Genomic DNA, 26,822 nt, shown 5'->3' with positions numbered 1-26,822 from the left:
CACCAATAACAGAACTAGAAAAGGGATTATCAACAATTGATTTTCAACTTTTATTTGTCTATTAATACTCACGAACAACACGAGCGCACATCATCATAGTCTGTCATGTCAATATCAAACACAAGCTCTTTCTCCTGAGCCTGGAATGCTGCCGCCTTCACCGTCTTATGGTCCTTGGGCTACAATAAAATCACATATTTTAGGATTATCATAAGTAAAACTTAAATATTTATTTGTAAGTGTAAAATGGTCTAAAAATTAGTAGAAGGCCATTGGGTAAAATTTTCAAAGATCATATTAGAAATTGTTAAATGAACACCCAATACTCAGTACGGACTTATCTGTCTTACTTCATACCTACCCTGTGTGAAAATACAGCACCAATATCTATTTTGTAAGGACATCGCTTCTGTATCTCCTTCTCCATCTCCTGTTTGTCAGAAAATGACTGATAGCGGATGTACACGTCATCTTTTAAGGTGAACGAAAATTCTCGGTTTGTGAAGTAACTTTTTGGAGCTGAAAAGAGGTAAAACATTCACACTATATTATAAAATATCTTGTTTTTGTTCTAACAAAACAGGAACAGAATTAAAGTTGTATTTTGATCATTTATCCTGTATAAACTTCTTACAGAATCAACAATTACAATTTGTTCACAACACTACAACATTAGCAATAACTATATCTGTTAAATTTATAATTTCCTATCAAAGAAATATGGATGGACATTGCATGTATATGTTCAAAATGATCTGTTTTTTCCAACGTGATGGCCAGTGATAAATCTATATGCGAGTCCTGAGTCCTGTACTCACAGAATTTTTGGAATTAGCTGAATTTAACATTGTGGGACTCATTAATTTTAGCAATACAGTTGAAAAAGACTCATTAAAATAAAATGTAAATGGATCACTGGATGGCAATATTGTATAGTTGTGCAAATAGGTTTGTTTTTTACGTGATTGATCACTAGTTGTAATGGTAACTATATAAGGCTATGGCTGAGCTAGGATGTTAAAGTCCACAACCTCAATGTCTGGAGTTATCATGTGTACTGCCTGGGCTGGTCAAGTAACAAAATACAAGCATGCTATTATACTAGCCCGTGTTAGTGACTTACTTATGTTTCTAACTGATATAGATCTCAAAGTTACATATATATATATACTGAAAAAACACCTGACAAAACAGTATAGTTGCGCTGTATGTCTGTGGCCACCACTGCTAGTCACAACTATAGTTGCACATTCTATAAAATGGTATTTTATATGGTCAACAGCTAATCGTGTTGATTCAAATTTAATCAAACATATCAAATAACCAATTTCCATTGGTATTAATATGTTTTAATATTAACACAAGTATTATTTTTGCAATATTTTTACTAAAATTGTGACTTATGAAGTCGTATCTAAATTTGAACTGCAGTGAAAATTAAATTTTCCTAATAAATTCAGCACTGATTGGTTACCGTATGTTATTTTAACTTAGCACTTTAAGGGTTAATTGCTATCTTTTATCACTGTCATCAACCTATCTGAAGTAGCCTTCTAATATCTAATTGTCTGTCGTGAGCATGTTACATGCAGATAAAAAAAAAGATACCTAAAAGAATCCTTTTTTTCAATTCTATAGAAAGGGACACAGTCATATTTCAATTCATTTTTAGCCTACCATATTGAAACTATTTCAATGCACATCAGTGTGGTGGAACTGGGCTGGGGCGATTGTCGGTGACCAGGTAGCTCAGTTGCATTTTTATCTTTCCTGTTATATATATAGGGCCTTGTCAAGTTGTACATAACTGGGGTTGAATACTCAAGGAATGAGGCCAAACAGGACTGGGTTATCTCCCTCTGGTGATTTACTCAGTAGTTCAGTTGGGTTAGAATGTCAGATGAAGTGTCAGTTTAAAGAGATTTCAATGTCGGGGTCTTTTCATCCTCAATATCCAGGGGGCTACGCTCACTTTCGCTCTATGCACTCAGGGAATATGTCATGGCAAAATTGAAGGCTCAGTGTGCAGTACCTTTTAGACAAGACAAGATGACTAGATTGATCTTTTGGTGTACATCAAAAGGATCTCGCAGAATCTTCAGTCTGGTGATTCAATGGTCAGGTGTTATTTTACCCGATACCGATCAGAAAGCTAGCCTTCAATTTTGCTATGACGTATTTCATAGGTGTAGAGAGCAAAAGTGAATGTAACCCCTGGATATCGAGGATGGGGTCTTTTCGTTCCTGGTAATCTCTTCCGTTACCCTTCTCTGTAAATTAAGGGAAGCAACAATGAAAATGGACAACGTCACCAGAATTAGTCTTAGTCCGGATTTCCTCTTGCCTCGACGCCAGAATTTTGACAGATAACCTATATGGATTAAGAGGAAGGGCGAAGGGATACCAGATCGTCGTAGCTGTCAAGATATAAATTCGCACTGTTCTTCCAGTAGTTGTCAGGTCCAGTACACTCTGATTGAGCTATATAGCTGTAAAGACCTATACTAGCTGTATTGACCTATCTGAAATAGGTCTTTTGAGCTATTTTCATGTGATTTTCCTTTTTAAGGAAAAACGAAAGAAAGTCGTTATTAAAAGAAGATTTTATCATTAGGTTGATAACACAAAGGTGAAAGACATTAAATATAAGCATTTTTTTTTTTTTTTAAATGATGAAAAAAAAGGAAATTTAACATTTATGAAAAATGAAAATAAACATCTATTTATATATGCTTTTTGTAGTCAACATTACCATAAACCTTATTGTTTTATGCGACTTTGCTTTAATTTAATGAAAATTTAAGTATTAGAAAATATAGCTCAATACAGCTATAATTTATAGGTGAACATAGCTATATAGGTCTTTATAGCTATATAGCTCAATCGGCAGAGTGTACTGGACCTGGTTGCATAGTAAGTCTTCGACTTCACGACTTGTGAGACTGTCCTATATCTTGTTGTCATCGATACTTTATAACACACACTTCATCTTCATGCGTTGCGAGGGATTGCCTGATACTTCGCATTAAAACCATTTTTGACTTTTTGGAGTATAACAGATAGCGATAGATAGATAAATAGAAAAGCATAAAGTGCGGGGGGGGGGCGATCAGCTGTTAGTCCGATCAGTCTGATCGGTACAATTCACATATGTAATACGATTACCTCCTCCATAATTCAGCCAGCGAAAGTAGGGTCCGTATGGAAACAGTTTCCTATAATACATCGGTAACAGATCCGGCAACGAAGCCGGGTCGTAGCCTGAATCACTTTTATCACCCATTTTAGAACAAATTTGGCGCCAATAAACCGGAAGTTTATATATATTGCTCAAACTAAAATATGGTCCCGACAAGTCCGGTATTCCGGATATTCAAAAGTTAAAATCAGACATCAGCATGCCTGAAGAACAACATCAATTTCCCTATTTTGATGTGCTGTCTATTTACACATTCCAATGTTTTTACACGATGTAGACCTATGTAATGCTGACGGGAAGATAATTTATATGTAACTATGTCGAGGCTTTGTAGTAGTCCGTTTTTACCCCTAGTGAGGTAACTTGAGCAGACCATATACATTCATCTGGATGAGTCCATTATGGTCTACAGTGGACAAAGGTTAAATCATCCAGTGTTTCAGTCTATTTATCTAAAACTACTAAAAAGCATAATGAAGCAGAGACATAAATTACACTGAAATATAAGCCTCTGAATTAAGTAATTCAAGATCAAAACCATATAGTTTTGCTGAGAATATTCATTTAGGATAAAAAGGCAAATTGCGGACATTTTCTAGTTGTGTATACTGCCGACCTGATTAATCATCTATTGGTTTCAACTGTTGATCTTTTTATCCGTCACATTAGCTCGAGAATGTTACAAAGGAAATTACGACTCATTATTAGTAAAACTTTTAAGTAATCAATATTGTACACATTTTTATATTTACATAAATGTCAAAGTTACTTTGCACAAAATCAAATCTGTATACATGTATATAATTATGTACACTTAGTACTTGTCTATAGTACAGAATGAAGTGTTTGCTGTATGTATAACATATACATGTGCATGTGATGTGTAAGAAAACTAGAAGTCATGTTTAGAAATGTATTCTTTTATTACAATAGGAATATTATACAACATTTATTTGTCGCCCTAGTTAAACTGCGAAAGCGCGTTGCAGTCTATAAATAGTCTGTTCATTAGATACAAGAAGCTTAATTTAAAGTCGCATACATACCAACACGGAACAGTAGCTCTTGAGAGCTATTGGGACCAATACAAGTATATAGAATAACAATAACATAAAGAAATAGAAGTAATGAGTTATATAGATGCGTGCATTATCACTGACAATCGTTTACACTTACAGAAAAAGCACTGAAGTGTCACATGCAAGTAAGATAATTAATATAATTAATATTTTGCACAAAATATCATAATATCACCGAGAAAAAAAAGAACAAAAACCAAGTTTCAAACCCCAGGTGATTGGGAATCGCCTACCAACAGAGGCCCCAGAGGCATAACACTTTGGTTATTAATATGTGTTTTTTCACACATATTAATGAACGATGTGTTACCTCTGTGAATGTAAAGCATAATCTGTACACATGTAATATACATGAAGTAGACCTTTCTCATTTTGGGGTAGACCTAGCACGGAGCGTGGAGACAGAGACCCAGACAAGCAAATACAGGGGTCATTTCAAAGATAATTTTATATGGAACGTAGCGTATATGGCATGTCAGAGGGTGAAGACGCACGTGTAAGTGACTACAGGTAAGCGAACAGGTAACATCATATGGAGACACAGGTAAGAAATTACGTAACCGGTAACCACAGTCGTTATAGTCAATGCAGGTATGTGACCTTGGTACGTAAGTGATATTTCAATATCTCCGTTAAGGATCTCATCCGGGACGTCTTTTGTATGTTTCTGTCGTCGATTGAGTTAAAAAAAAATCCGGAGCCAAAATAATCAGTTGGAAGAAGTTTGTATTTTACCAGAGTGACAGGAATCACATATACATTTGTAGATTAAATTTACCATCCACAAACTTCTGATGACACGATATTTCCATATTTAGAAAGAAATGTTTAACGCTAACACGTTGTCTTTTGATAATAGCGTTAAGCTGAAGGTACTTGTTCACACATTTTCGTCACTCCTTTGCATTTTTGTATAGAGGTTGTTGAACAAAAGGACGTTTATTAGCATCCCTTCGTGGCAAAGTAACGTTTATGAATGTTCCGACCTTTATTATTCTGTCATCTGTTTTCACACTAGATAAGCTACACTATTAGCCACAAAAGGAGTGTTTTTCTGTATTGACATATATTCTTGTTTATTTTCCTGATAAAAATAACAACAGAAGAAAAGTAGAAATTTATTCAGTTTTCTGCTATTTTTGACTCAGTTCTATCATTTTATCATTTTATACTTGTTCTAGGGATCATTTCAGGGAGTGAATTTTCGGATTTCTATACTATTGCAATCAACTCTAGCATGCACCGAGTCTTTGTTTTCAATATAAACCATAATCTAAAAGATCGTTCTCTGGTGTTTTGTCGCAAGCAGGGGACACAAATCCTGAATACAGATGAAATGAAAAACAGTTTTGAGATGTTCCCTGATTTTATTACTCTCAGTGTCCGTCTCTGGCTTCGTGGTAGGTCTGCCTCAAAACGAGAAATGTCTAGTAGGACGAGGAATAGTGATAACGATAGTGTCGTCGCCGGGGGTTGCTCGTGTATCAAGTTTCTTAATACTCCCCGTACAGTTTATATGCCAAACTAGAGGGCAGTAATTGAAATTTTAGACAATAAAAGAGTTGTATATCACACTCCTACCTTGTCTCGTAAAAAAAAAATCCTAAGCGCTTCAGAACAGCTAGTTGTCGTGAGGATTTAAAAAAAATAAAATTTAGAGATGTGAAATTATAAATTTAACATGGAATCAAAATGTATTTCGAGGAGTGTAACTACTGCTCCAGGCTCAATGCTTTCATTTCCAATATTAAAATATTTTGAAACATCAACAGATCTCTTTCCCAAGCATATTGCTTGAACATTTTCAGGATTAACCCTCATATGATTTGATTCAAACCATTCAATTATATGTACTTTTTTTCTAGATTTGATTTTAAAACTTGAGGATCTCTGTTTGTATCACTTACAGTAGTATTGTCATCAGCGTAATATAAAACATGTTTGTAATTTACAAATATGTTAAAAAGTAGAGGACCCAGTATAGATCCTTGCTGTACCCCTTCAGCACCTACAAGCAGTCGCTGCATTTGGGGCCTAGTCTAACCGGCTGTATCCTGCTGCTCAGGTAGCTGGACACCAGGTCTACAGAGCGACTGCTCAGACCATAGGCATCCAGCTTCCGGATCAGTAGGCTGTGAGGAAGACAATCAAAAGCCTTGGACAAATCCATTGATATGCATGGTTGTCCAGGGCCTTACGCCAGTCCTCGACCAGTCGTGGCAGAGTAGACCGACATCGAAATCCTGACTGGAAGGCTGATAGGGAGGGATTAAAAATATAACTGAAATATGATGTCAGCTGATCACACACGGATCTTTCAAATAATTTGGATATAGGTAAAATGCTGACCAGTCCAAAATTTTGTTCGTCCGATGCATCTTCTTTATAAAAAAACCCAGGAACGACCTGGACCTCTTCAAGTCTAGCAGGAAAACTATACAAAAATACAGGTACATTTCCAAAAATCCGGATTCCATAGGTCTTTTGCAGATTTTGGTACACTTAACAAGGATTTTGTCTCCGACCGAAGAGATCGTGACCACAGGAACCTGATAATTTGTTACAGCTATATTTGGACCTTAACTAGGTGTTCAGAGTAATTCTACATGTTTAGGGGTTTATATCGACTTTCGGTAAAAATGAAACCCCAAGGTTCATATATTCGAGTATATGATAATATATGATAATTGGGGTGTCATTTTTACCGAAAGTCGATCTTAGAGAGGCTCCGAATAACAATATGACCAGGGAATCTTGAGCGCGTGAAAACGACTAAATGTTTTATTTTACCGTCATGTAATTCACAAATTCCAATCAGATACGCTGTTATATAGGTGAGACAGAATAGTTTTCTTTTTACCAAGGATCAGGGTAAGCTAGTTCAATATTCTACATGACTATTTGCATTTGAAAGGAAGGCAGATTTTTTAGTACATGCACTACTTCAAACCCATATTACTTTTGGTTACCAATATTGTTTTAAAACCTGGCCATATTATCCGAGCAAAATACCATCAATCGAGTAAATGACACTATCGTGACCAATGCCAGTTGCGTATGGTATTACCATCATTTTTTGCTTCACACTCATACAAAAATGGTTCTCGGCCATATGCTTCAAACGTATGTAATAATCAACAAATACATGTAATATTTAACAGAATTGTGTGAAATTATACGGAAAAAAAAGTTCATATCCTTCATGTGGTGACAACAGCTTGTTAACAACCAAAACAGTCAGAAAGTTAATTGGCGACAAAGACATCTATCAAGAAAATCGTGATACCACAGGGTCTGGAGTGGCGAGTCAATTGTGATATGGCTTGTGCTCGTTTTGTATCGTCAAGACAATAACGGAAGCAGGAATATTAATGCGAGACTGTGTACGGGGTCGCCACATCTGAGTTCCGACTGACGGCTGAAGTAGATGACAACAACGGCGCGTTAACCTGATCATCTTTGATATTTGTATTATTGTTTTATGTCGGCATAATAAACTTTGTATTGCCCTTGTGATAGGGAAACAAACGTTCGTATTTCCCTACAACACGACCAGTAGTGGAAATCAAGTACTCGTGCTAGTTTTTAAGTTTTAAGCCGGAGTATAGCTTGTGGCAATTTCAACAGACCTCAAACAGTGACTGTTATTAGCGAACTTTTATAATGAAGCATCTCTACTGAACTACATTTAAGGTCCACACATTTCAATTGTAGGACGTCACTATCTTGTCACTGACTGCCGTTTCATATTTCAACCGTTTCTTCTGCACACGACACGTTGTCAGCTGGTTCTGATCCAACGATTTTCATTACACACGTCTCTTCATCCTCGGTGTGACTCTTCAGGGTTTTCTGTAAAACAAATGAAATACATATTAATTACGACAAAATCGGATTGTCTACAATATCATGGACGGAGACAAACAGTCTGACAACCAGGGAGTTTTTAGATCTCATACTAGGCAACTTATATCGTGTGGACAATAAAATATCTGTTCCTTAAAAATATCGTGTGTAGATGACCTCTGATTGGTTTGTTTTTCCGTTTTACACCGTATAAGCATTGCGTTTCCAAACGACTCAAACAAAAAATACGTGTTACAAGTTTCTTTAGATAACTGATAACATTAGTAAATATTTAAGGATTAACTTGAATATATTTTTCATGTTATGGAGATATAACACAAAAAAACGGAGGGTACTCTAAATAAACCGCGACCGATTTATGATGAGGGTATGACTATGACTATGTACCGTATTATTGATTTTGACCATGACAGATATGACGGTATAACGTTTATGTATGTAGGTAAGGTAGGCGGTAGCAATGGACTGTGGTGTCCCGTATTACTTACCGTAATAGTGTCCCTAGTCGTCAGTATATTACTATGTATCATAAATTAGGGAAACCCCACATTGAGCGGCATTGGTAGTCCAACAGAGGTATATCGATCAACAATGCTTTAAAACTGTCAATAGTTCCTGTACTTGACACTCCCATCTTAAGCATACCCAGTAGAAAAAAGCATCGCCCTGTGATTTTGTTATACCCAGCCAACTCACCCTCTTTTAATGTTTGATATAACTTTGTTATTTTGTCAGCTGTAAATAATATGAATCTCATGGGGTATTTTGATTTTTTTGTTGGTGTTGCTAAACTGTTGTGTAGTTTAGATCATAATGCTTACAAATACAAAAAATTGTATTCCAAGACGTAAACAAGGTATGATAAATACATAATAAGTGTGAGCTTGCATATTTTACGAAGGTATTTCATAAAAAAATTAAACACGGTTTCTGTGACCCTAACCTAGTCGTCGTTGCCCTATTTTAAAGCATTTTAGGTCAAATTAATAACGATATTTCTGTCAATTAGTGTATATTATTACATAATTTGCAGTCAAATAGGTTTTTGCAACCCACAACATTCAACAATCTCATATCCACTTTGACTCCTCACACACTCCTCTGCACAACATTGTACACATATTTAGATTTAGAGTATACTATTCGCAATATTCTTACCGCTTTAAGTCTTTCAGATTCATTAATTTCTGTCCTTGTGATGTCTAACAGTTGACAGAGGCAGCTATGAAATGTCCCCATCGGATGCCTTGGGTTATTTGTCACCGTGATATTATTGTGTTGGCCACCGTAATATAACACAATGGCCTGCGTGAATATCCACCTGCACATTTTCTAGCAATACAAAAAATAAAGTTAACAGTAAAAAATGTGTTGGCTGCTCAAAAAGAAACTATGAATTTTGTGAATAGGTAATTTATTAATGACGGCGGACTAGAAAATAGCATCGTTATTGTCATATAAATAAATAGTGAATAGTGAAGAACTGTGAGATCTAAATAAATGTTCAATAAGGATTGAAAAGTGGGGTGCCAATAAAAACAAAATATTAAAAACTGGCCCACGAGTAAGTGAAAAAGAAAAGTTACATAAAAAGCAAAATGACCACTTATAGTTGGTATAAAGGATGTTGATCATGTTCAGTGAGGTCACTCGTTAGTATTCCCCTTTGTAATGCTGAAGGCAATGCAGGCGCTTCATGCGGAGTCTAACTGATCGGCCAGGAAAATTTCTTGAAAATTTTGCTTATCATTGTAACTACTGTTGCTCAATTGGGTAATCAATAACCGAATAGGGCATTGAAAAATAAATCTGACATAGAATTACGGGAAGAACATTCCTATTTCATGGTCTTTAATCACATTTATGAAGATATAGAAGAATTTGCGTGTTGACATGTATATGTATATAAATTATTTTTCAAAATGTTTTCAGTTTGAAACATAAATATGAAAATATCCAAGATTTTGACTTACCATTAGCGAGCCGTTTACCAAGTGAAGATTTGATTCCTGATCATCTAATTAATATTTGAGATAATATTTTATTTTTCAATTGGCTAAAGATTAATAAAAAAAAATCTAAAGACATGTGCATTGATGAGACATATTGAACCAAATGATGATGACTTACATTTGTATATTCTTGAGAAGTATCCGACCACTCCACATGTCCTTTAAAGAATTCCTAAACAATGAAGATTACAGTATTAACATGATCATATAAGACTTTAACATTGAGTATGAAATATTATGTACATGTGTTTAATATTGTGTAATGAGCGGGTGGACACCTATCCAGTCACTGACCACTACCTACGTTGCTGAACAACATCGCCTGGACAACCGCTTTTCAGTATGGCAATGTTACATTAAAATTCGAATCTTTAGGGTATAGTCAGATTTGCAGTGGTTAGCGCACTCGTCTTTCACCAAACGGCTGGTGTTCGCTTCCCCGATTGGACGTGAACAAGTACAAGGTCACCACTTCGGTTTTCCCCGGGTACTCAGATTTCCTGCCACAAAAAAAAAACACTTGTGCGCTACTGTCCAAGCCACGAAGAATGATTAATATTGGTTGATTTTATTGTCCTAATTGTTGTTAAAAATGTTTATAAATTTATAGAAAAGGGAAATAAACAAATTTCAATTTGATTTAAAATAAGGTGTTCAAAATTGATTGACCTGGTGTTATAACGTCTCATATAGATTATATACTGACCTAAGAAATCGTTCAAAATCATCCGTAAAAGGTAAACAAAACATGTTTTGATAGCAGATTTTTAGTGGAAAACAACTAATAAAAACTGATAAACATGCACCAGACCGGTTAACCGCTGAGCGGGCATGAATCTAAACCACGTGACCCCTGATAGCGCCATTTAAAAGAGGTTTTCTTAGAAAATATTATTTCTGATATTTTTCACACTTACATACAGGGTAGAGCGAAATGAAATGCTTTAAAAAAAAATAAGAACAATCGCATTAAATTACGTCTGCTGCAGGCAATGTACATGAAAAATCGCCAGACAGTGTACGTAGACTATAAAGAAGCGATTTGTTTTTGTCAAAGTCCGTGTAAGTTGATTTTTTTCGTAGAAGATATTAAATGAATTTCTAATTGAAAGTCTAATTAAAAAAACTGAACTTCCTTAGACTCTGCAGTATAAATACGTATACTGTCTAGAAATGACACACCCATTTTAGGGAAACATTTTGGAATATCACATGTTACATAATAAAGGTATTTACTTACCCAGCAAGGGGCGATGTCGTAGTAAATAAACATCAGCTGTTTAACATGTCAAGAATCGTACTATTTTAACTATGAGGAATCCTTTGATTATAATGTATAACTTTATAGGTTTAGATTCAAGGTTTTTAGACGGATGCTTACATTGCTGTATGACATTTGGACCAATTCTGAATCCCATGATTCTTCGTGAATTATAAAATGATATGTGTTTTCAATTTTGAATGAGTGACTATAAGGCCCTTTTTTTGGGCCCTGGTATATCCGGATTTAATTTACATGTGTTTTCAAAAACAGAAATGGTATTGTTTTGGTTGTTTTAGCTCATTTTGAAAACAGCAATTTATATTTGTGATTTATTCTTCCCCTTTTTGGTACCCCAAAAAACCCACTTTCGCCTTAGTTTTTGCACATGTGATACAATAGGACACCTTTGATCAAATAAAGGAGGTGAAAATCTGGATATACCGGGGCCCAAAAAGGGCCTCGTAGACACTCATCCTTATTGAGTTGGAAAAATCTTTGTGATTGAGGATACATGGAAACCGTTAAAATCCTTCCTTGACAAAAGGATGTATTTGTTACTTTTCAAGTTCATGTTGGTATTGGCAATGGATCTCAACCCGTCGCATATCTGAAAAATAAAGTTGGTACAGTATAATAATATTACAGTTTCCACTGTGTGGCGACTATAAATATATTTGACATAACAAATGTTTCAGATACCACTCAATTACCCGAACAATGTTATAAACGGTTTTACTGCATGTATACTGCCATATGAAAGTCAACGCATTTCTTATAACATTCAACACTAGGGTCGTAAGTTTTGTACTTAACTGTATCTGCTGTCTTTATATCAACAGACGCATTCCATGTTCTTATTAGGTGAATATAATTTAAGCGGTGCTCTCTACACACAAGCGTTATTGGTCTTATATGTTGACCATAACAAGGTAACTGAACTTCAGTGTTGATTTAGCACCCCTACTTTGATTTGTAATTATGTAACTAACCTTTTTCAGAATCCTTTGGGTCCATATTATGGCGATTCCAGCAGAGCAAGACAAGGATAAAACTAATACCACAACCACACCCGCGAACCAGAACCAGTGGCTTCTGAGAAAACCGTTTGCCCAATACGTGATGGCCAAAATGGAACATAGAAACGCTAAACATCCCGTGAACATTCCACAAAAAACACACCGTTTTTTCATCACTGTACATCCATCAACCATTGAGTATCGATTTAGTAGCCTAGTCCGGTTGATTTCTGTTTGAATAGCTTTGTAGCAAGTCGCTGAATGCTTCGTAGACACCAAAAAAATAAAATGTAAATTTCTTTAAACGTGTAATTGTTTTTGTTATGTTTTGTTATGCTGTTGTAAACTTATTTTGTGAATATCAATCATCTACAATTCAAAAATTCCGAATCCTTAAAATATCACAGATTAACAAAAGCTACGGGTTTTTTTTTCCAAACTTTGCTTTTTCGTATCAAGTTATGCATAGACACCTGTATATATGTACATGTAATTGTGTATACGTTTATAAATATTTTGCAATTAGTTAATAACGATTTTGGTTATGCTCATTTGTGTGCTTTATGGTTTCGATGTCTTTTTACCATTTAGACTTTGGAGGTGCTGTTTGTCTTGAATTTGAACTAAGTATACACGATGAATGTCGTCGATGAATCAGAAAACGCTTCCCAAGTTTTAAACTTCTTCTTATGAAAGAACTTCATTCATGAAATCTATTTGTCATAGTTGCCATAGTTTTATCAATTTCAGATCGAATAAAGGGCAGTTATAAATACTCTTAATAATTATCAATTGATAGAAATGCGCCTTTGAATAATGTAGATAATTGTCTCACGAAAATGTTAGAAGATCTACCTACCTCTATGTCAGAAGATCTTAGCTTTTCCATTTCATCCTCAGAAAGGTCAGGGAACACATAGTTCATCCCCCCAAACAGGTTGGGCGACTCTTCCACTGGATATTTAACCAGTATTGTGGTTCCATTACTATTCTCTTCGTCAACAGCAGCTGAACCTAAAATATTGAGTATTGACATCAGTAATGAAGTAATAAAAGAATTTTGTTAAAATGATACTATCAATTAAGGTAGAAGATGCTTTAAAATTTAAAACACATCACAGGTAGTTCTATATCTTTCACAAAAGCTTACCGCATCTAGCATATGCCATTTGAAATTTCCTCCCGATTTTGTCAATATCGCGGTCGACTCCATCGATGTATGTATATGTGCGAAGTTTTCTGTCTAGTTGGCTTTCATCTATTTTCAGTACAACTATGTAATCCCTCCGTTTTTTCTCCATTGCATATTGGTATGCAAGATTCACCTCCTCCTCACAGAATCCACTACCCAAGAAATGTTCTGACACGACGAAGAGCACTTTTTCACATTTGTCGTACGAGTTGGACATATTGTCTATAACTGATTTGCCCGGTGTAAAGTGTGCATCCAGCATGGACCTATTGCATGACGAACAAAACGCAGACATAGGTGATATACAATGTGACCATATTCTTAAAAATGACAGTTAGAAATAATCACACTTGTCATCATAATAATAAATTATACTTCATTTTCTCATTACAGTATTATATTACATGATTAAATCTCGCTATTTAGATTACTTCTATTTTTCATTCATATTATAATACACCCATCATCAGTCTCATTCTTCTGCCAGTTGTATTGATACGTTATTTACTGTTAGTTATCACATTCTCATGTTAAAGTTATCTTTAACTAGCATGCAATTCCGTGGCCAGAAAAGTAACTATAAGGAATATTTATATTTTTCATATTAAAAGATTTCTTTCATACCGGTATGTCAAAAATAAGAAGTTTGGTATTTGATGTTCTAAATTAGAAAATAAAAGCTCAGCCTTTGTGAATATTATTTTGCATTTGTCCTAAAAATTCTTACTTAAATTTCAGGTCTTCTTCAAGATGTCTTCTTAGTTGTTCGACGAAATCAGCGTCGTTTGAGCTGTATGATATGAAGACATGATATTCGTTATCAGCTGACAAGTATCTGCTCTGAATCTCGTCTATGGAATCCCTGTGTTCTGTGGCCTCATTTTCATCGGCAAGGAGTGGTACCGCTTCCTCAAGCATATTCCTTATACAAGTTATTACCTTTAGAACAAGAGATTACTAATTGAGTTGCATTGTATTTTGTTTATAAAACTGGTATTCTGATGTAAATTTGCCTTATGTTTTAATTAACTTAAGATGATGTATTTGATTTTATATGGCAACTTAACCATTGTCTTTCAACATCTATAACTTATGTCCATCTTGAAAAAACCCATCGATGATTCCAAACACAACCCATCTATAGGTTCGAATGATATTCACTCTAGACATTAAAAATTAAATGATTGACTGACGAAGAATTTGTTTCGGTACCCCGATACAAGCGGCACGCAGTAATCCGGATGGTGTGGATCAAAGTCAGCTGAAATGTTTTCTGTAGTAAAATCTTATTTTTGTCTGACATAGCGGTTAAAAAACTCACCAGAAATGTATGTAGAAGAATATTGTTTACTACAGTATCATAATATTAAACAAAAAATTGCTGATATTTTTTGATGATCAAGTGAATTTTTGTCACTCAAATGGACCAATTCGCCAGTTTATTAAAAAAAATCTGTCGTTTATATAGCCATATCCAATAAACTATCTGAAATCATGTTAAAATAATACATAGTGTGTACTTTTATTACTCTATCTGCGAGCTTAAAGCAAGGTGAAACTATAAAGTTTCACTTTAAAGCTGCGGTATGATCTCATAAGAGGATCAGGCCAGTTCGGAGCAGTATTCGGGGTAGTACAGAGTAAGAAGAAGCCGTTAGTACGGTTGTTACTGAGTTTTATGTATTTTGTGGTTTGAAGCGGCATATGACAATTTGTATTATATATCGCTATTTGTTTTTGTTTGTTTACTATATTATCTTGTGGGAAGACAGAGATGACAAGGAATCACGACTTCCTGTGCTAGAATAGTGTCAATGAAAACCTTAAAGCGCTCATTTATTGTCGAATATTGGGTACTAAACACGACATGTAACTCGAAATATAAAGGTAAAAGGCTCGACGACCAGCAGGGACAGATAGATGTATATGTTTTTTCTTTCCTATTCTTTTCTCTTTTCTTTCTCTTTTGTTTATGATTACTAACAATGATCCAAAAATCAATTCCTGGTTAACACAGCAGTTTTTCTTTTCTCTTAGTGACACGTATAATGCTTCAACCAGACCAAAGAACAACATGCAATATATTGTGAGGTTACCAATTGTTTGCCTTTCAATTTCTGACGAAATAAAGGTGTACTCAAGATAGGGCTGACACCACTGGGGGCTGAGTTGTGGGGCTATACAGGGTCATTGAGTGCAGAATCTTCAAAAAACATCTCTGAAACTTACCAGTGCATTTTGAGCAACATTTCATGAAATGATCCTTAGATGATGAAGATCAGAATTTATACTCGAGAAGGGGCTGACGCCTTAGGTGCCTGAGGATTGGGGCCATAAGGGGGAACTGTGTGCAAAATCTTCAAAACACACCTTCTCAATTTAATCAATTGCATTCAGCAATGTCATCGCTTCCGGAAGTCAAGGTAAAATAGCAGCTCCATGTTTTGAACAGACACACAATTTCAGCCAAATATTATGAGTTAGAGGTTTCAAACATTTTACAAACAACTATTTTATTCATTTATGCTTTCTTTTAACGTCGATATTACGCTACTTTGTTTATGTTGCCATCCCGTTCATACTTTCGACCGCTTGTATGTACAAGCGACTATGCTTTTTCATATTGGTTTAACATTCAGCTTATGCTACAATGGTGTTTGTTTTATCAAGTTCATGGAAACGAAGTTAATTTCTCGATGACAGTAGTAGTAGCAATAGTCACACGAATCTTTTAATACCGAAAGGGAAACCAACGTGATATATCCTACCGTGCTGATACACGTGTATTTTGAAATATGTTAAAACCTCATAACTTTGTAGTTTTATATACTTTTTCTAGTGTATTTTTCGTTTAAGTGAACTATCTGTGTGTCGTATGAAGAATTAATTTGTCTGTGTGGTTTAGCTTTACAAAAGATTACAACCTGATGTATCGCTCTCACGAGTTTTGCTTTGTCAATCTCACTGAGGTAAACGTTAAGTCCCCTAGGCCTCTTGTGCTATTAACTCTTTCATTTGTCGACAAACCTCTTTATAATATCAAAATAAGCTGAAAATTAGACAGGGAAATCTGTTAGCTAAACAAATGGTTACTGTAGGAATGCCTGTGTAGATCCAATATTGATTTATTCGTTATTTTGCAAGTGATGAATTAATAAATGTGTATTAGTTTTTATTATTTATATTCTGTCATGCTTTTTTAAAGCTACTGTCCATGGAGTTGTGTGACTAATAGATGGGAGAAACATAATTGCCACCTACCTTGAGGCAGTAACAGAGAAATCTCAGAGTGCCTGAGCCACGGCAAAATCTTGGGTAAGTGTCGAGAATAAAATCTCTTCTTATCTCCCCTGCATAGTATGGAGAACTGTTGAACAAAACATTGTCGATAAGTTATTTTTCTTATACTCAACCTACAATCTAGCGAAAACTTGAGTTTGAGATGTCGTTTTAAAAGATCCCCTATTCGATTCGTAAATTGATTATAATATACAAAGGAAGCTAAGCAACCTTGGGTGCGTGACTGCATGGACAAAGCGATATATTTAGAAACAGGAAGTTTTGCAATGTGCTATTCAACACCGTATGCTATATGACGAACAGTTATGATCATGGATAGACATCAGCTCTGTGTGTTTGTTTTTATAGCTTCGTTCCTAGTTACACAGGTAAGAAGTCAATTATAACAGATACCATTTGTTTCTTTGGAATATAAACATTATTTATACAAGTAATAAATATTGATATGTGTATATGATTGATTTATTCAAAATAAATACACATAGTAGCGGTTGTTTATCTATTGTGAATTATTAATATGCGGCAACGTGCTTACCTTTGAATGTGTCATCCAGCCACTATTCCTTTAATTGTAACAATACTTCCGTCACACATTCTGAAAAGCTGCTATAATGTGTATATTTATGAAGTGGGCTCACTCTTGTGTGTTGTGACGACCGACAACGTATTGTTGAAGACAATACAGCTGCACCGCTGCATTTCAATGAGGCATGTGATCGGTTTTATTTAAAGGTTTTGAATTGTTCCGTGTATACACATATATATTTGCGCATAAGGGTTTTGAATCATGACACGACTGCGAGTTTGATTTTTGTCCATGGATACTGAAGTGACGCACTTGTATGTATATATATATATATAAATATTTTTTTCTGTTTTAATTCATACCACTGTATTTGTACAGACTAGTCAATAAGGATATTTCTAAACATTTTCTTCAGATTGGTAAGTATAAGCGTAGCTGGATCGAGTCATTTTGATACATATATAACAACTAGTGTACATACGCTTACAGCGTAGCCGAAATCGACTTCGATTTTGTCGACAACTCGTTCATATTTTACACTGCATACGCTTCACTGGTCATTTACCTGATGAAGGTGACAGTGTACATATCGTACTTGTCATCGAAACGTCAAGGAACTTTTCATTATAAATAGTCAATAAGGAAACCTATATAACACGACATCCGATATAGCGCACTTTCCGGCTATAACAAGCCAATCGAGGGCGTTATACAATACAAAATAATACCATTCCTAAAATGAATACCATCTGAGGATTTGGCAGAAACTGTCTTAACTTACTACTAGTAATATGCCACCGTGCTTAATACCTCTACATATACGCGGGTATGCTAAAGACAAATTTGTGATCTATATTACGATGCGACAATGCTTCTAACGGCACCTTTTCGAAAGTGTCACCTGATTTGAATGTAACGTCACAGACAATGGCACATGCATTCCCCACACAGTAGGTCGTGAAAAGTTGACTCAAGCGTCGTCCTGTGTAAAACGATCCGCACTTTCGTTTCCCGTAATGATAGAAAACTCTTATAGGTTTACTGCTACCTGCCAAGATAACCATATGGAGATCATGAACAAAAATTTTGTAAAATCTATCTATAAAACAGACAATAATCTATTTAAAACAGTCCGTTTAGTAGTATAAATACAGCTATTATATTTATTTGAGAACATGAGATGATGATATTAGGTATTGGATCAATATCAGGAGTTGCTGAAACTTTTACCAATAAACCAACAAGAGAATGTTGAAGTGTCAAAGGAGATTAAGATCAGGTGTTCCGGAAGGGTAAGCGTCCTCTGCTTCATCGACGACACTCGTCATGTAAATCTATGCCAAATTTAACTTAAGTTACTCTTCTAAGCGAGAACCGGGTAATTCACAATGAAAAAAACACTCTAAAGTACTCTAGTTAGCATAATAAATACGAGGAATACAAAGATTTTACTTATCTATAAGGAAAGAATCAGAAACGTCGACCTTCAGAGCATCCAAAGAAATACTCTCGTAGAAATCAACAATGATGAACATAAAACATGCTCATAGTCTTCTTCAACCTGCATCTTTTAAAACCCTGTATTGTTCGTTTGCAGCAGTCGACATCAATCACGGAAGTTTTGATATTCAGAGCAAGCTCGATGAATGTCGATGCTTTTGATTATATTGCATTTTGTTTTCACTACCCGATTTTTTAATTTGAGGACATGCCATTAGTTGTTCCTGACGTAGATTTACAAAGCGGGTGTCATCAATGAAGCAAAAGACAAATATCTTTAATGAACACCAGGTTTCCTTTTCCTTGTACTTTTCATTGTCTGCAGTGTAAATTTGTTCTTTGTTCATATTATCCCTTAGTTTTATCAATTTCGATTTCGATTTATAGTTTTTTTTGTCATTTGTTATTCTCCTGTTTTTTAATTATTAATGAAACAAACGTTAAATCTCTTCACACTCATCCACTTCTTTATTATACAGTGTAACAAATAGTCTGTAACCCTGAGTGTTTGTACAAAAAATGGCAGTAAATTTTGAAAAAAGCTTGGTTCAGCAACTAGTAGAACTGGCAATCCTTTCGAAGTTTGGAAACAAATATAAACGAAGTAAGCCCATATCCTTATTATTTATCTCTTTTCGGAAAGACTGTAATACAGAAGGACAATTCGGTGTTATTGAGGGCTCATGGTATTTTTCTGTTTGTCTAGATTTCTTTTCCTTTTCTGACAGCCTGTGCAGGTTCGAAGAAAGAATAGGCTTATTGCATTCCACTGTATGCTATCATAATAGGTGATTGACCTGGGTCCCTGCAAATCAACATGTGTTCGACAGTGTCTCCCTAGCCATTCGCCTTAATATAATTACAGGTGTTGGGAGAAAGTTGTATCCCAAAATCTAACAGGTTCCTTTTTGCATCGAGTTTGAGATCAGAAAATTACCTTATGTAGTGGCGATTGATTATATTTTGATGTCTCCGATATTCAGTTTCATAGCTCTCGCGACTTCACTTCGTATCGTATTTCAATCAGAATGTGTACACAACGGTCAAGTACTGTTTGTCAAAATAATTCAGTGGCATCGCTCTAGCAACTTCATTTAGGCACACATTGATCAAAGTTTATCCAAACATCAAGTATGAAAATGCATTTAAGAATATCAGTATTCCGCAATACCTCAGCACTATTTGCGTAGCACATAGATGCCCTGATCGAACGTTTTAGACATCAACATTTCAATTGTTGACTGTTGATGAGTCGAAAAACCATTTTTTAACTCAAAATAACACATGTTTTTTTGAATTTCCACAGCAAAACCTGGATGAGTCAGCAGACAGCATGTTTTTTCATTACAACGGTCAAACTATAGTAGAATGTCCATCGAATGACTTCCAAATTGAGTTCGCCTCAAATTGCACGAGGAAATGTCCGGAATTCGCACCATTTTTATTCGAAAATTTGTGTCTAACCTTTTGTCCGAATGGTTATGAAGCAACGAAGTTTGGGGTTTGTTCGAAAACAGTTCAAACAACTGCATCATCTGAACGCCAAAATGCTGGAGCAAATTTGCTTTGTCAGAAAGGGTTTTGTCCAAATGTGAGGCCGTTTTGCGTTAACTACCAATGCCACACTACTTGTCCATTGGGAACTGTGATTGAAGACTTTTCCTGTGTTTATACCTGCTCAAAATTAAGCCCATACATTTTCAACAACACGTGTGTAGAAGATTGCCCTAAAGAGTATCCTTTCATCGAAGCTAATAAGTGCGTTGCAAATTGTTCTACAGGATATGTTCTTTCAGAATCTGAATGCACTAAAACATGCCCCCAAGGCAAGTATAGAACCAGTGCGACTTGCATAGATTCCTGCCTGCCGAAAAACAAGTACGAATTTACTGTTTGGAATACAAGCCTTTGTTTGGACAGATGCCCAATGTTTACAAATATCAACGAAAGTAAATGTCAGATTCAATGCCCTAGAGAATTGAGTTTTCTTTGGAATATGTCATGTGTTCAAAAATGCCCAGATTATGTGCCCTTTGTCTATGTCCTGTCGAGGCGGTTGCCCCCGTACAAAACTCCTGTGTGTCTACCCTACTGCCCTGACCAAACTTATACAGATGGCACTGTATGTGTTCACAGATGTATTACGGAAATGAACATCTTTAATCGGACTTGCGTTAAAGAATGTCCAGAAAAACATAAATATACTTATCAACAGATATGCGTTTCGGCTTGTCCAACAAATTCCTTTATATTTAACGATACATCCTGCCTACAAAGTTGTCCAATTAATGCTAGATATATGTTCAATATGACATGCATGGGAAGTTGCCCCTCTGGATATAAAGTGTTAAAGGACGAATGTGTTGACGCATGCCCTTCTAAACATTATCTATTCCGTGGGGAATGTTTCCCTCGGTGTAATTATCCGTATGTGAATTTTCACGGTTCCTGTCTCCTTCGCTGTCCGGAAGAAGCTAAATATCTTTTCGACGAGCAATGCCGAAACACGTGCCCGGAAACACACCCATTAACAGCAAGAAAGTATCGTTTTTCTGTTTTGAACTACTGTGTCAATTCATGTGAGGAGCGAGGTAAAAGCCCAGGCACTATTCTGTATAATATGACGTGCCGTAGCACCTGTCCATCCAATCTGTTCACATATAATAACACGTGTGTTGAAAAGTGTCCTGATGTTAGCAGGTTTAATTTTCAGCGAAGGTGTTTTGCGAGTTGTCCGAATGATTATTACAGTTTTGACGGTTCTTGTGTGTTTATCTGTCCTAGACAAGCAGCATATATATACAATGAAACATGTCACCACGTATGCCCATTGACACATGCGTTGCATTTCGTCGATACATCGACGCAACGAAATGGACAGAATCCAGTATATTGCGTTGACACTTGCAAGAATACAGGAGAACAATCGGGAAAACTGGAATTTAATATGACATGCGTTGACACCTGTCCTTTGCTTACGAGTTACTTCAATGAAACATGTGTCGATGAGTGTCCAATGACACACAGATTTAACTATACTGTCAAAGCAGGATCATCAACTGGCTTCCGATGCGTGTCTAGTTGCAAAGAATATCAACAGTTCTCTTTGGATGATCAATGTGTTGATCACTGTCCAATATTGTCACACAACTTTACATGTGTCACACATTGCCCGGTATCTTACATGTTTATTTACAACGAGGAGGCAGATGGGACTTGGCTTCAACACTGTGTCAGTCGGTGTCCAGATAACACATATAAGTTGGATAATAAATGCTACATTGAATGCCCAGAGCCACTTGCATCTTTCTATGGAAACCGTTCATGTTTACACCGATGTCCCTCATCACACAAGTTTCGCTTTTTGTACAATGCGTACCCAAAACGTAAGAATTTGTTCCGTTGCGAAGAGTCGTGTTTTAAACCGCGGTTTGTTTTTGAAGATCAATGCATACCAAAGTGTCCTAAATCTAATCCGTATTCAATCGGTCAAACATGTGTGCATAAATGTGATGGCATACACAAACTCCTGGACCCACAAACGAGAAAATGCCTTTTTAATTGCACACAACCGGATGTCATATCAAACAACACATGTGTTCAGACGTGTCCATCAGATTCACGTTTTCTGGTAAATAATGAGTGCACTAAAGCATGTCCAAAAGACGTGAACTTGTCTTCACCATTACCAAAAGCAAACATTTGTGGAAGCACATGCATAGATCGCTATGTCCAGGAAAATGCAACTTGTGTGCCCTCTTGTTCTAACCATAACGCTATCGTGAATAATATATGCATTAATTCATTCTCTTGTCCACCCGAGTACAGCTTTTTTGAACAGTCTCTTAAAGGAAAGATTTGTAGAAAAGCGTGTCTAGACAGTCAATTTATTAAGAACTTTGAATGTGTGACCACATGTGATAGCTATTTTGTTAACAAAGAATGTGTTGAAAAGTGCCCAGCAACACACCAATTCACAGAAACAAAACTCTTTAATAATAAGGATACAGAATGCCACACAAAATGTCCTGCTTCAAGATTTACTGATGGACTGAAATGTGTCATGGTTTGTGATAGTATGTTATATACAGAAGACAACACTTGTGTTCATCAATGTCCGGCATCGCATCCATTCAGAAGCGAAATATTTAATTTTATGTGTGTTAAAAAGTGCACGGCTTTGTCAATGGTATACAATAATACATCCTGTATACTGAAATCAAAATGCTATGAATCGAACGATCTTCTTGTTTATGATAACCAATGTGTAAACCAATGCCCCGAAAATACCGTCCTTGATACGACAAAGAAGCATTGCATATCGCCTACTGCTGTCTCTCTGATCGTTGCACCTATCTTAATGGCGGTCAGCGTCTTAGTGTTTGTGTGTGTCTGTTTCATCATCAAATCTAACAGTTCTGGTTTAAAGGTAAGTTTTACGTTTCTAGTGTGGCAATTTAATGCGAGAACATCCCGAAACGTTAAGAAGAATGTTCAATATTCAATCCTTCGTCAATTATCTGCTGAAATTGAAGGAGTGCATGTTTGAATATATACTACTGAGGTATACACCTGATAAATATTGTAACACTTATTTAGGTAAGGTCTTAATACAGTATTACTTTTGGGGTTAAAAATTGCTAGTCGATTTGACATTTTAAGACAAAAACATATATACTCCGGACAGGTAAATCTTAATTAAAAGGCAAAAACATCGATATGTGTTTTAGTAGGTTATAAATACGCCTAGTAATAGTGCAATATTCAATAACAATATACCTTAACCTATTTATACTTACTTATTACGTATAGACATATTTCAAATCAGTATGTCATTACTAAACACTTAAAATATAAACGATTTTGTTCATAATTTTATACAAACAAGATAATATATGTGAACAAGTGGTGAATGAATTTCGAACATACAATCATACTCTTATCTAACTTATTGCTATTTATTTTCAGACTAATAATGTCATCGACACAGATAAAGTACAGCCGTTAGATTGTGCATCAGATATCAACGAAGAAGTCTCGCACAGCGATAACTCATCGGAACAATTTCGTTCAGAAACTGGAAACGATGGCGGAGTTTCCATTCAGGTTTCTATGGAAGGCTGTGATGTACCGCTGGTACAATACCACAGGCAAATGGAACCAACAACATCTACATCTGACCAATTTTGGGATATCTATGCAGGGGAAATGCATATCAATGAAAACACTGAAGCAAAGACATGTTACGACGAAACTCATTGTTAAGCAGATAGGGTTCCCAGATCTCTAGTTTTGCTATTTTTTCTTCATATACCACAAGTACCAGTGAATACTGATGGATAACAGAAAATTTCTCATCATCACAACCACATGATATTATTGTCAAAACAGATATCAATTTCGCTGGTTAAATACGATCATAACAGAAATGCATTTTTTTCTTAAATGGCACAGTTTTAATGAAATTCCTATAAAGGGTATATACATTCTAAATTATCTTCAATTATTTCCTGATTGTTCTGTATGTTTCTATTTTATGTATGTGTTATGTCTCCAAGCACAAAGAATATGCCTAGATAGTATACGGCGGCTGGCCGCGGTGTGAGCCGAAATCAGATGAGTCACTAGATTTCAGTTCTCATAACCTGCAAATCTGTCTAAAATTGATCAATGAACAGGGGTCACCGAAGAATATAAGTGAAAAAGTTTATTCCTGTATCTGGCAGATTGTAATTAGCCAATAACATTTTTAATTCAATTAACAATATATCTCATACAAACACCTATGATATACGATTGCTCGTTAAGTTTACGATTAATTGGCCACTGACATGAACCTGATTGTCCAGTCACCTGTGATTTGAATGCATAAAAACATTATCGCTTAAAAGCTTCATTCAATATTCTGCAATATGCTTTTTTGTCTTTTTTCATATATTTTGATATTTAATCATAAAGTTTTTATTCCTTTTCGCTTTTTTGTTTGTTCTAATCAGTTAAACCTGATACTTGTATATACGTTTATGTTGTTTCATGTTTATTTTCATCACATCTTTCAATTATAATATCTTACTTTAAGGTTCAGTTAAACCTTTAATGTCAGTATATAATAATTATTATTAAATATGGCTCAATGACCTCCAAACAGTTTAAAAGACAGCAGCTACTATACATTAAGAAATATCGTCAATATTGTGCACTGTTTTGATAACAAAAATAAGATGGATGGAATCGCAAACAAGATCCAGTTTGATAAATAAGTATATTGATGTTATGGTCTTCAATCTATTCAAGACTTGTGCGTACCAAAAGATGCTTTAGATCTTTTTTATCCACATTATTTTAACGGCTCAATTTTATTTCAGTTTCAATATTTTAGTAGTAAAAATAGGATTTTCTTTTCATGTTGTTTTGTGATAATCAAAAACAGATTTCTGGAACATAAGAAATATTTCATATGTTTTAAGAATATTTTTCATTCAAAATTTCATCAATAATAGATTTTGTAGGCTGTCCATATTTTCTATAAACTACATTATTTCATTGGTCGTTTTTTCCTCTCGTCTTAAATGGTGGATAGGGCCAATTACTGACAGAAAATGATGTCTTACTTATACATAAAGCGCCTTCAACTGGCAACAGCTTTTATTTATTCTCAAAATACTTGCTTACCGAATTTAACCTCGAACATGCGTATATTGTTAACATTTTATATATTTACAATTTACAACTTATTCAGGGTTTGTTTAACCTTCTTGTTCGGATTAATATAAACCAGAAAAAAAGATATAATTGTCGATGTGAATTGTACTCCAATGGATGTTATTGAAACATTGTAGACAGTTTCATGTTACAATTTATGACTTTTGTTTAAAAAATTGCATTTCAACTTAATCATTCATATGATTATCTTGTCCGCATATTATGTGCATTGTACTTACCAAACATGTCAGCATTACTCCTCTCACCACACTAGTATTGTTGACATTGTTAAATCAGACACTGATGCTGAATAAATATAATCGCCTCCAGACGAGGTGTGTGTGGATTAGTTGTAACTGTCATTATCAATGTATTCCGTCTGTGAGTATTGCAGAGTTATCTTCTCTTGGGAGCAGGTAGTGATTGTTACGTCATTGGTTTGTGCGGAAAATTACGTCGTTTTCTCAAAAATTGATGACGTTACTCTCACAAACAAGTGACGTAACAATCAATACCTGCTCCAAAGAGAAGATAACTCTGCAATACGCAAAGACGGAATAGTTGATACGTTGTGCTTCATGTTTTTGTATTTAAGGATTGACATACATCTTAATACTGTTATACATTTTCATCGCCATTACAAGACGAGCGTAACACTTACACTGGTGATCACACCATAAGCAATGGGTGATATACAGTAGGCCAAAAATGAATTACACTGCATCATACAACTGTTTCGTCCTTCTAGGACTCATCGGGGATGGTAGGGGCCAACCCACATTTGTCTAAACTACAGTTGAAACAGAAGGTGATATTCATAAAACCACGGACTAAGATAGCATAATTCCGTGATAAAACCCCTTCATTTATTAATTTCAAAGTTAGAGGAGCACTGGTTAATTGCTAGGAACCATGTCGCTACTCATATTTCTAGAGATATAACTGTGGCCGTTGAGGCTACAAACCTCCGGGACTAAAAGACCACCATACAACAAGAATACAAGACACAAGACACCTTTTTAAACGTCGCATACAGGTAAACAAGGAACATAAAATCGTGAGAGCTATTATTACGACAAACATATGTAAAATAACAATAACACATTATATTACGAGTAAAGGGAGATAATCACATATATATGTAAATAAAAAGCAGTAAAAATTA

The 26,822-nt window shown here is 35.4% G+C and overlaps 3 protein-coding genes across 5 annotated transcripts in view; 1 reads left to right on the top strand and 2 right to left on the bottom strand.

The window, feature by feature from the left end:
* LOC110461613 (DNA primase small subunit-like) overlaps positions 1-3,316 on the bottom strand; it is a 15,414-nt gene extending 12,098 nt beyond the window's left edge. The window contains exons 1-3 of the mRNA XM_021515155.1: positions 3,166-3,316; positions 362-519; positions 73-179 (exon numbers count right to left, since the gene is read on the bottom strand). Coding sequence (XP_021370830.1) covers positions 73-179; positions 362-519; positions 3,166-3,283 — 383 coding nt within the window. The 5' untranslated portion in view covers positions 3,284-3,316. The remainder of the gene's footprint in view (positions 1-72; positions 180-361; positions 520-3,165) is intronic.
* Positions 3,317-7,010: 3,694 nt separating this feature from the next.
* LOC110461612 lies at positions 7,011-17,619 on the bottom strand. Of its 3 annotated transcripts, none has more exons than XM_021515151.1 (11): positions 17,465-17,619; positions 16,891-16,996; positions 14,357-14,568; positions 13,588-13,895; positions 13,297-13,451; positions 12,411-12,701; positions 11,933-12,028; positions 11,398-11,433; positions 10,276-10,329; positions 9,304-9,477; positions 7,011-8,130 (listed from the first exon to the last, which is right to left on the bottom strand). In XM_021515151.1, the coding sequence occupies exons 3-11, from the start codon at positions 14,545-14,547 to the stop codon at positions 8,023-8,025; spliced, it is 1,413 nt and encodes a 470-aa protein (XP_021370826.1). In that variant the 5' UTR covers positions 14,548-14,568; positions 16,891-16,996; positions 17,465-17,619; the 3' UTR covers positions 7,011-8,022. The 3 variants fall into 3 exon arrangements, with proteins under 3 accessions (XP_021370826.1, XP_021370829.1, XP_021370828.1); XM_021515154.1 differs by having other exon boundaries at positions 14,357-14,551; XM_021515153.1 differs by lacking the exon at positions 17,465-17,619 and having other exon boundaries at positions 16,891-17,094.
* On the top strand, positions 17,215-25,985 carry LOC110461611 (proprotein convertase subtilisin/kexin type 5-like). Its single transcript, XM_021515150.1, has 3 exons — positions 17,215-17,297; positions 20,262-23,384; positions 23,924-25,985. The coding sequence occupies exons 1-3, from the start codon at positions 17,235-17,237 to the stop codon at positions 24,218-24,220; spliced, it is 3,483 nt and encodes a 1,160-aa protein (XP_021370825.1). The 5' UTR covers positions 17,215-17,234; the 3' UTR covers positions 24,221-25,985.
* Positions 25,986-26,822: the final 837 nt, after the last annotated feature.

The sequence above is a fragment of the Mizuhopecten yessoensis genome, unplaced genomic scaffold (assembly GCF_002113885.1).
Source record: "Mizuhopecten yessoensis strain PY_sf001 unplaced genomic scaffold, ASM211388v2 scaffold10641, whole genome shotgun sequence".
In the NCBI taxonomy this organism is placed as follows: domain Eukaryota; kingdom Metazoa; phylum Mollusca; class Bivalvia; order Pectinida; family Pectinidae; genus Mizuhopecten; species Mizuhopecten yessoensis.
The sequence above is the reverse complement of the archived record's forward strand: the minus strand, read 5'-3'. Positions and strand labels throughout refer to the sequence as shown.

Excerpts from the sequence above, each read along its gene's own strand:
- LOC110461612 (XM_021515151.1), bottom strand. The coding sequence starts at position 14,547 with ATGCTTGAGGAAGCGGTACCACTCCTTGCCGATGAAAATGAGGCCACA. Across the intron at positions 12,029-12,410 it reads CCCAAAGGATTCTGAAAAAG|ATATGCGACGGGTTGAGATC; the intron begins GTTAGTTACATA and ends TTTATTTTTCAG. Across the intron at positions 8,131-9,303 it reads AATCTGAAAGACTTAAAGCG|AAAACCCTGAAGAGTCACAC; the intron begins GTAAGAATATTG and ends TTTGTTTTACAG.
- LOC110461611 (XM_021515150.1), top strand. The coding sequence starts at position 17,235 with ATGATCATGGATAGACATCAGCTCTGTGTGTTTGTTTTTATAGCTTCG. Across the intron at positions 17,298-20,261 it reads CTTCGTTCCTAGTTACACAG|CAAAACCTGGATGAGTCAGC; the intron begins GTAAGAAGTCAA and ends GAATTTCCACAG. Across the intron at positions 23,385-23,923 it reads CTAACAGTTCTGGTTTAAAG|ACTAATAATGTCATCGACAC; the intron begins GTAAGTTTTACG and ends ATTTATTTTCAG.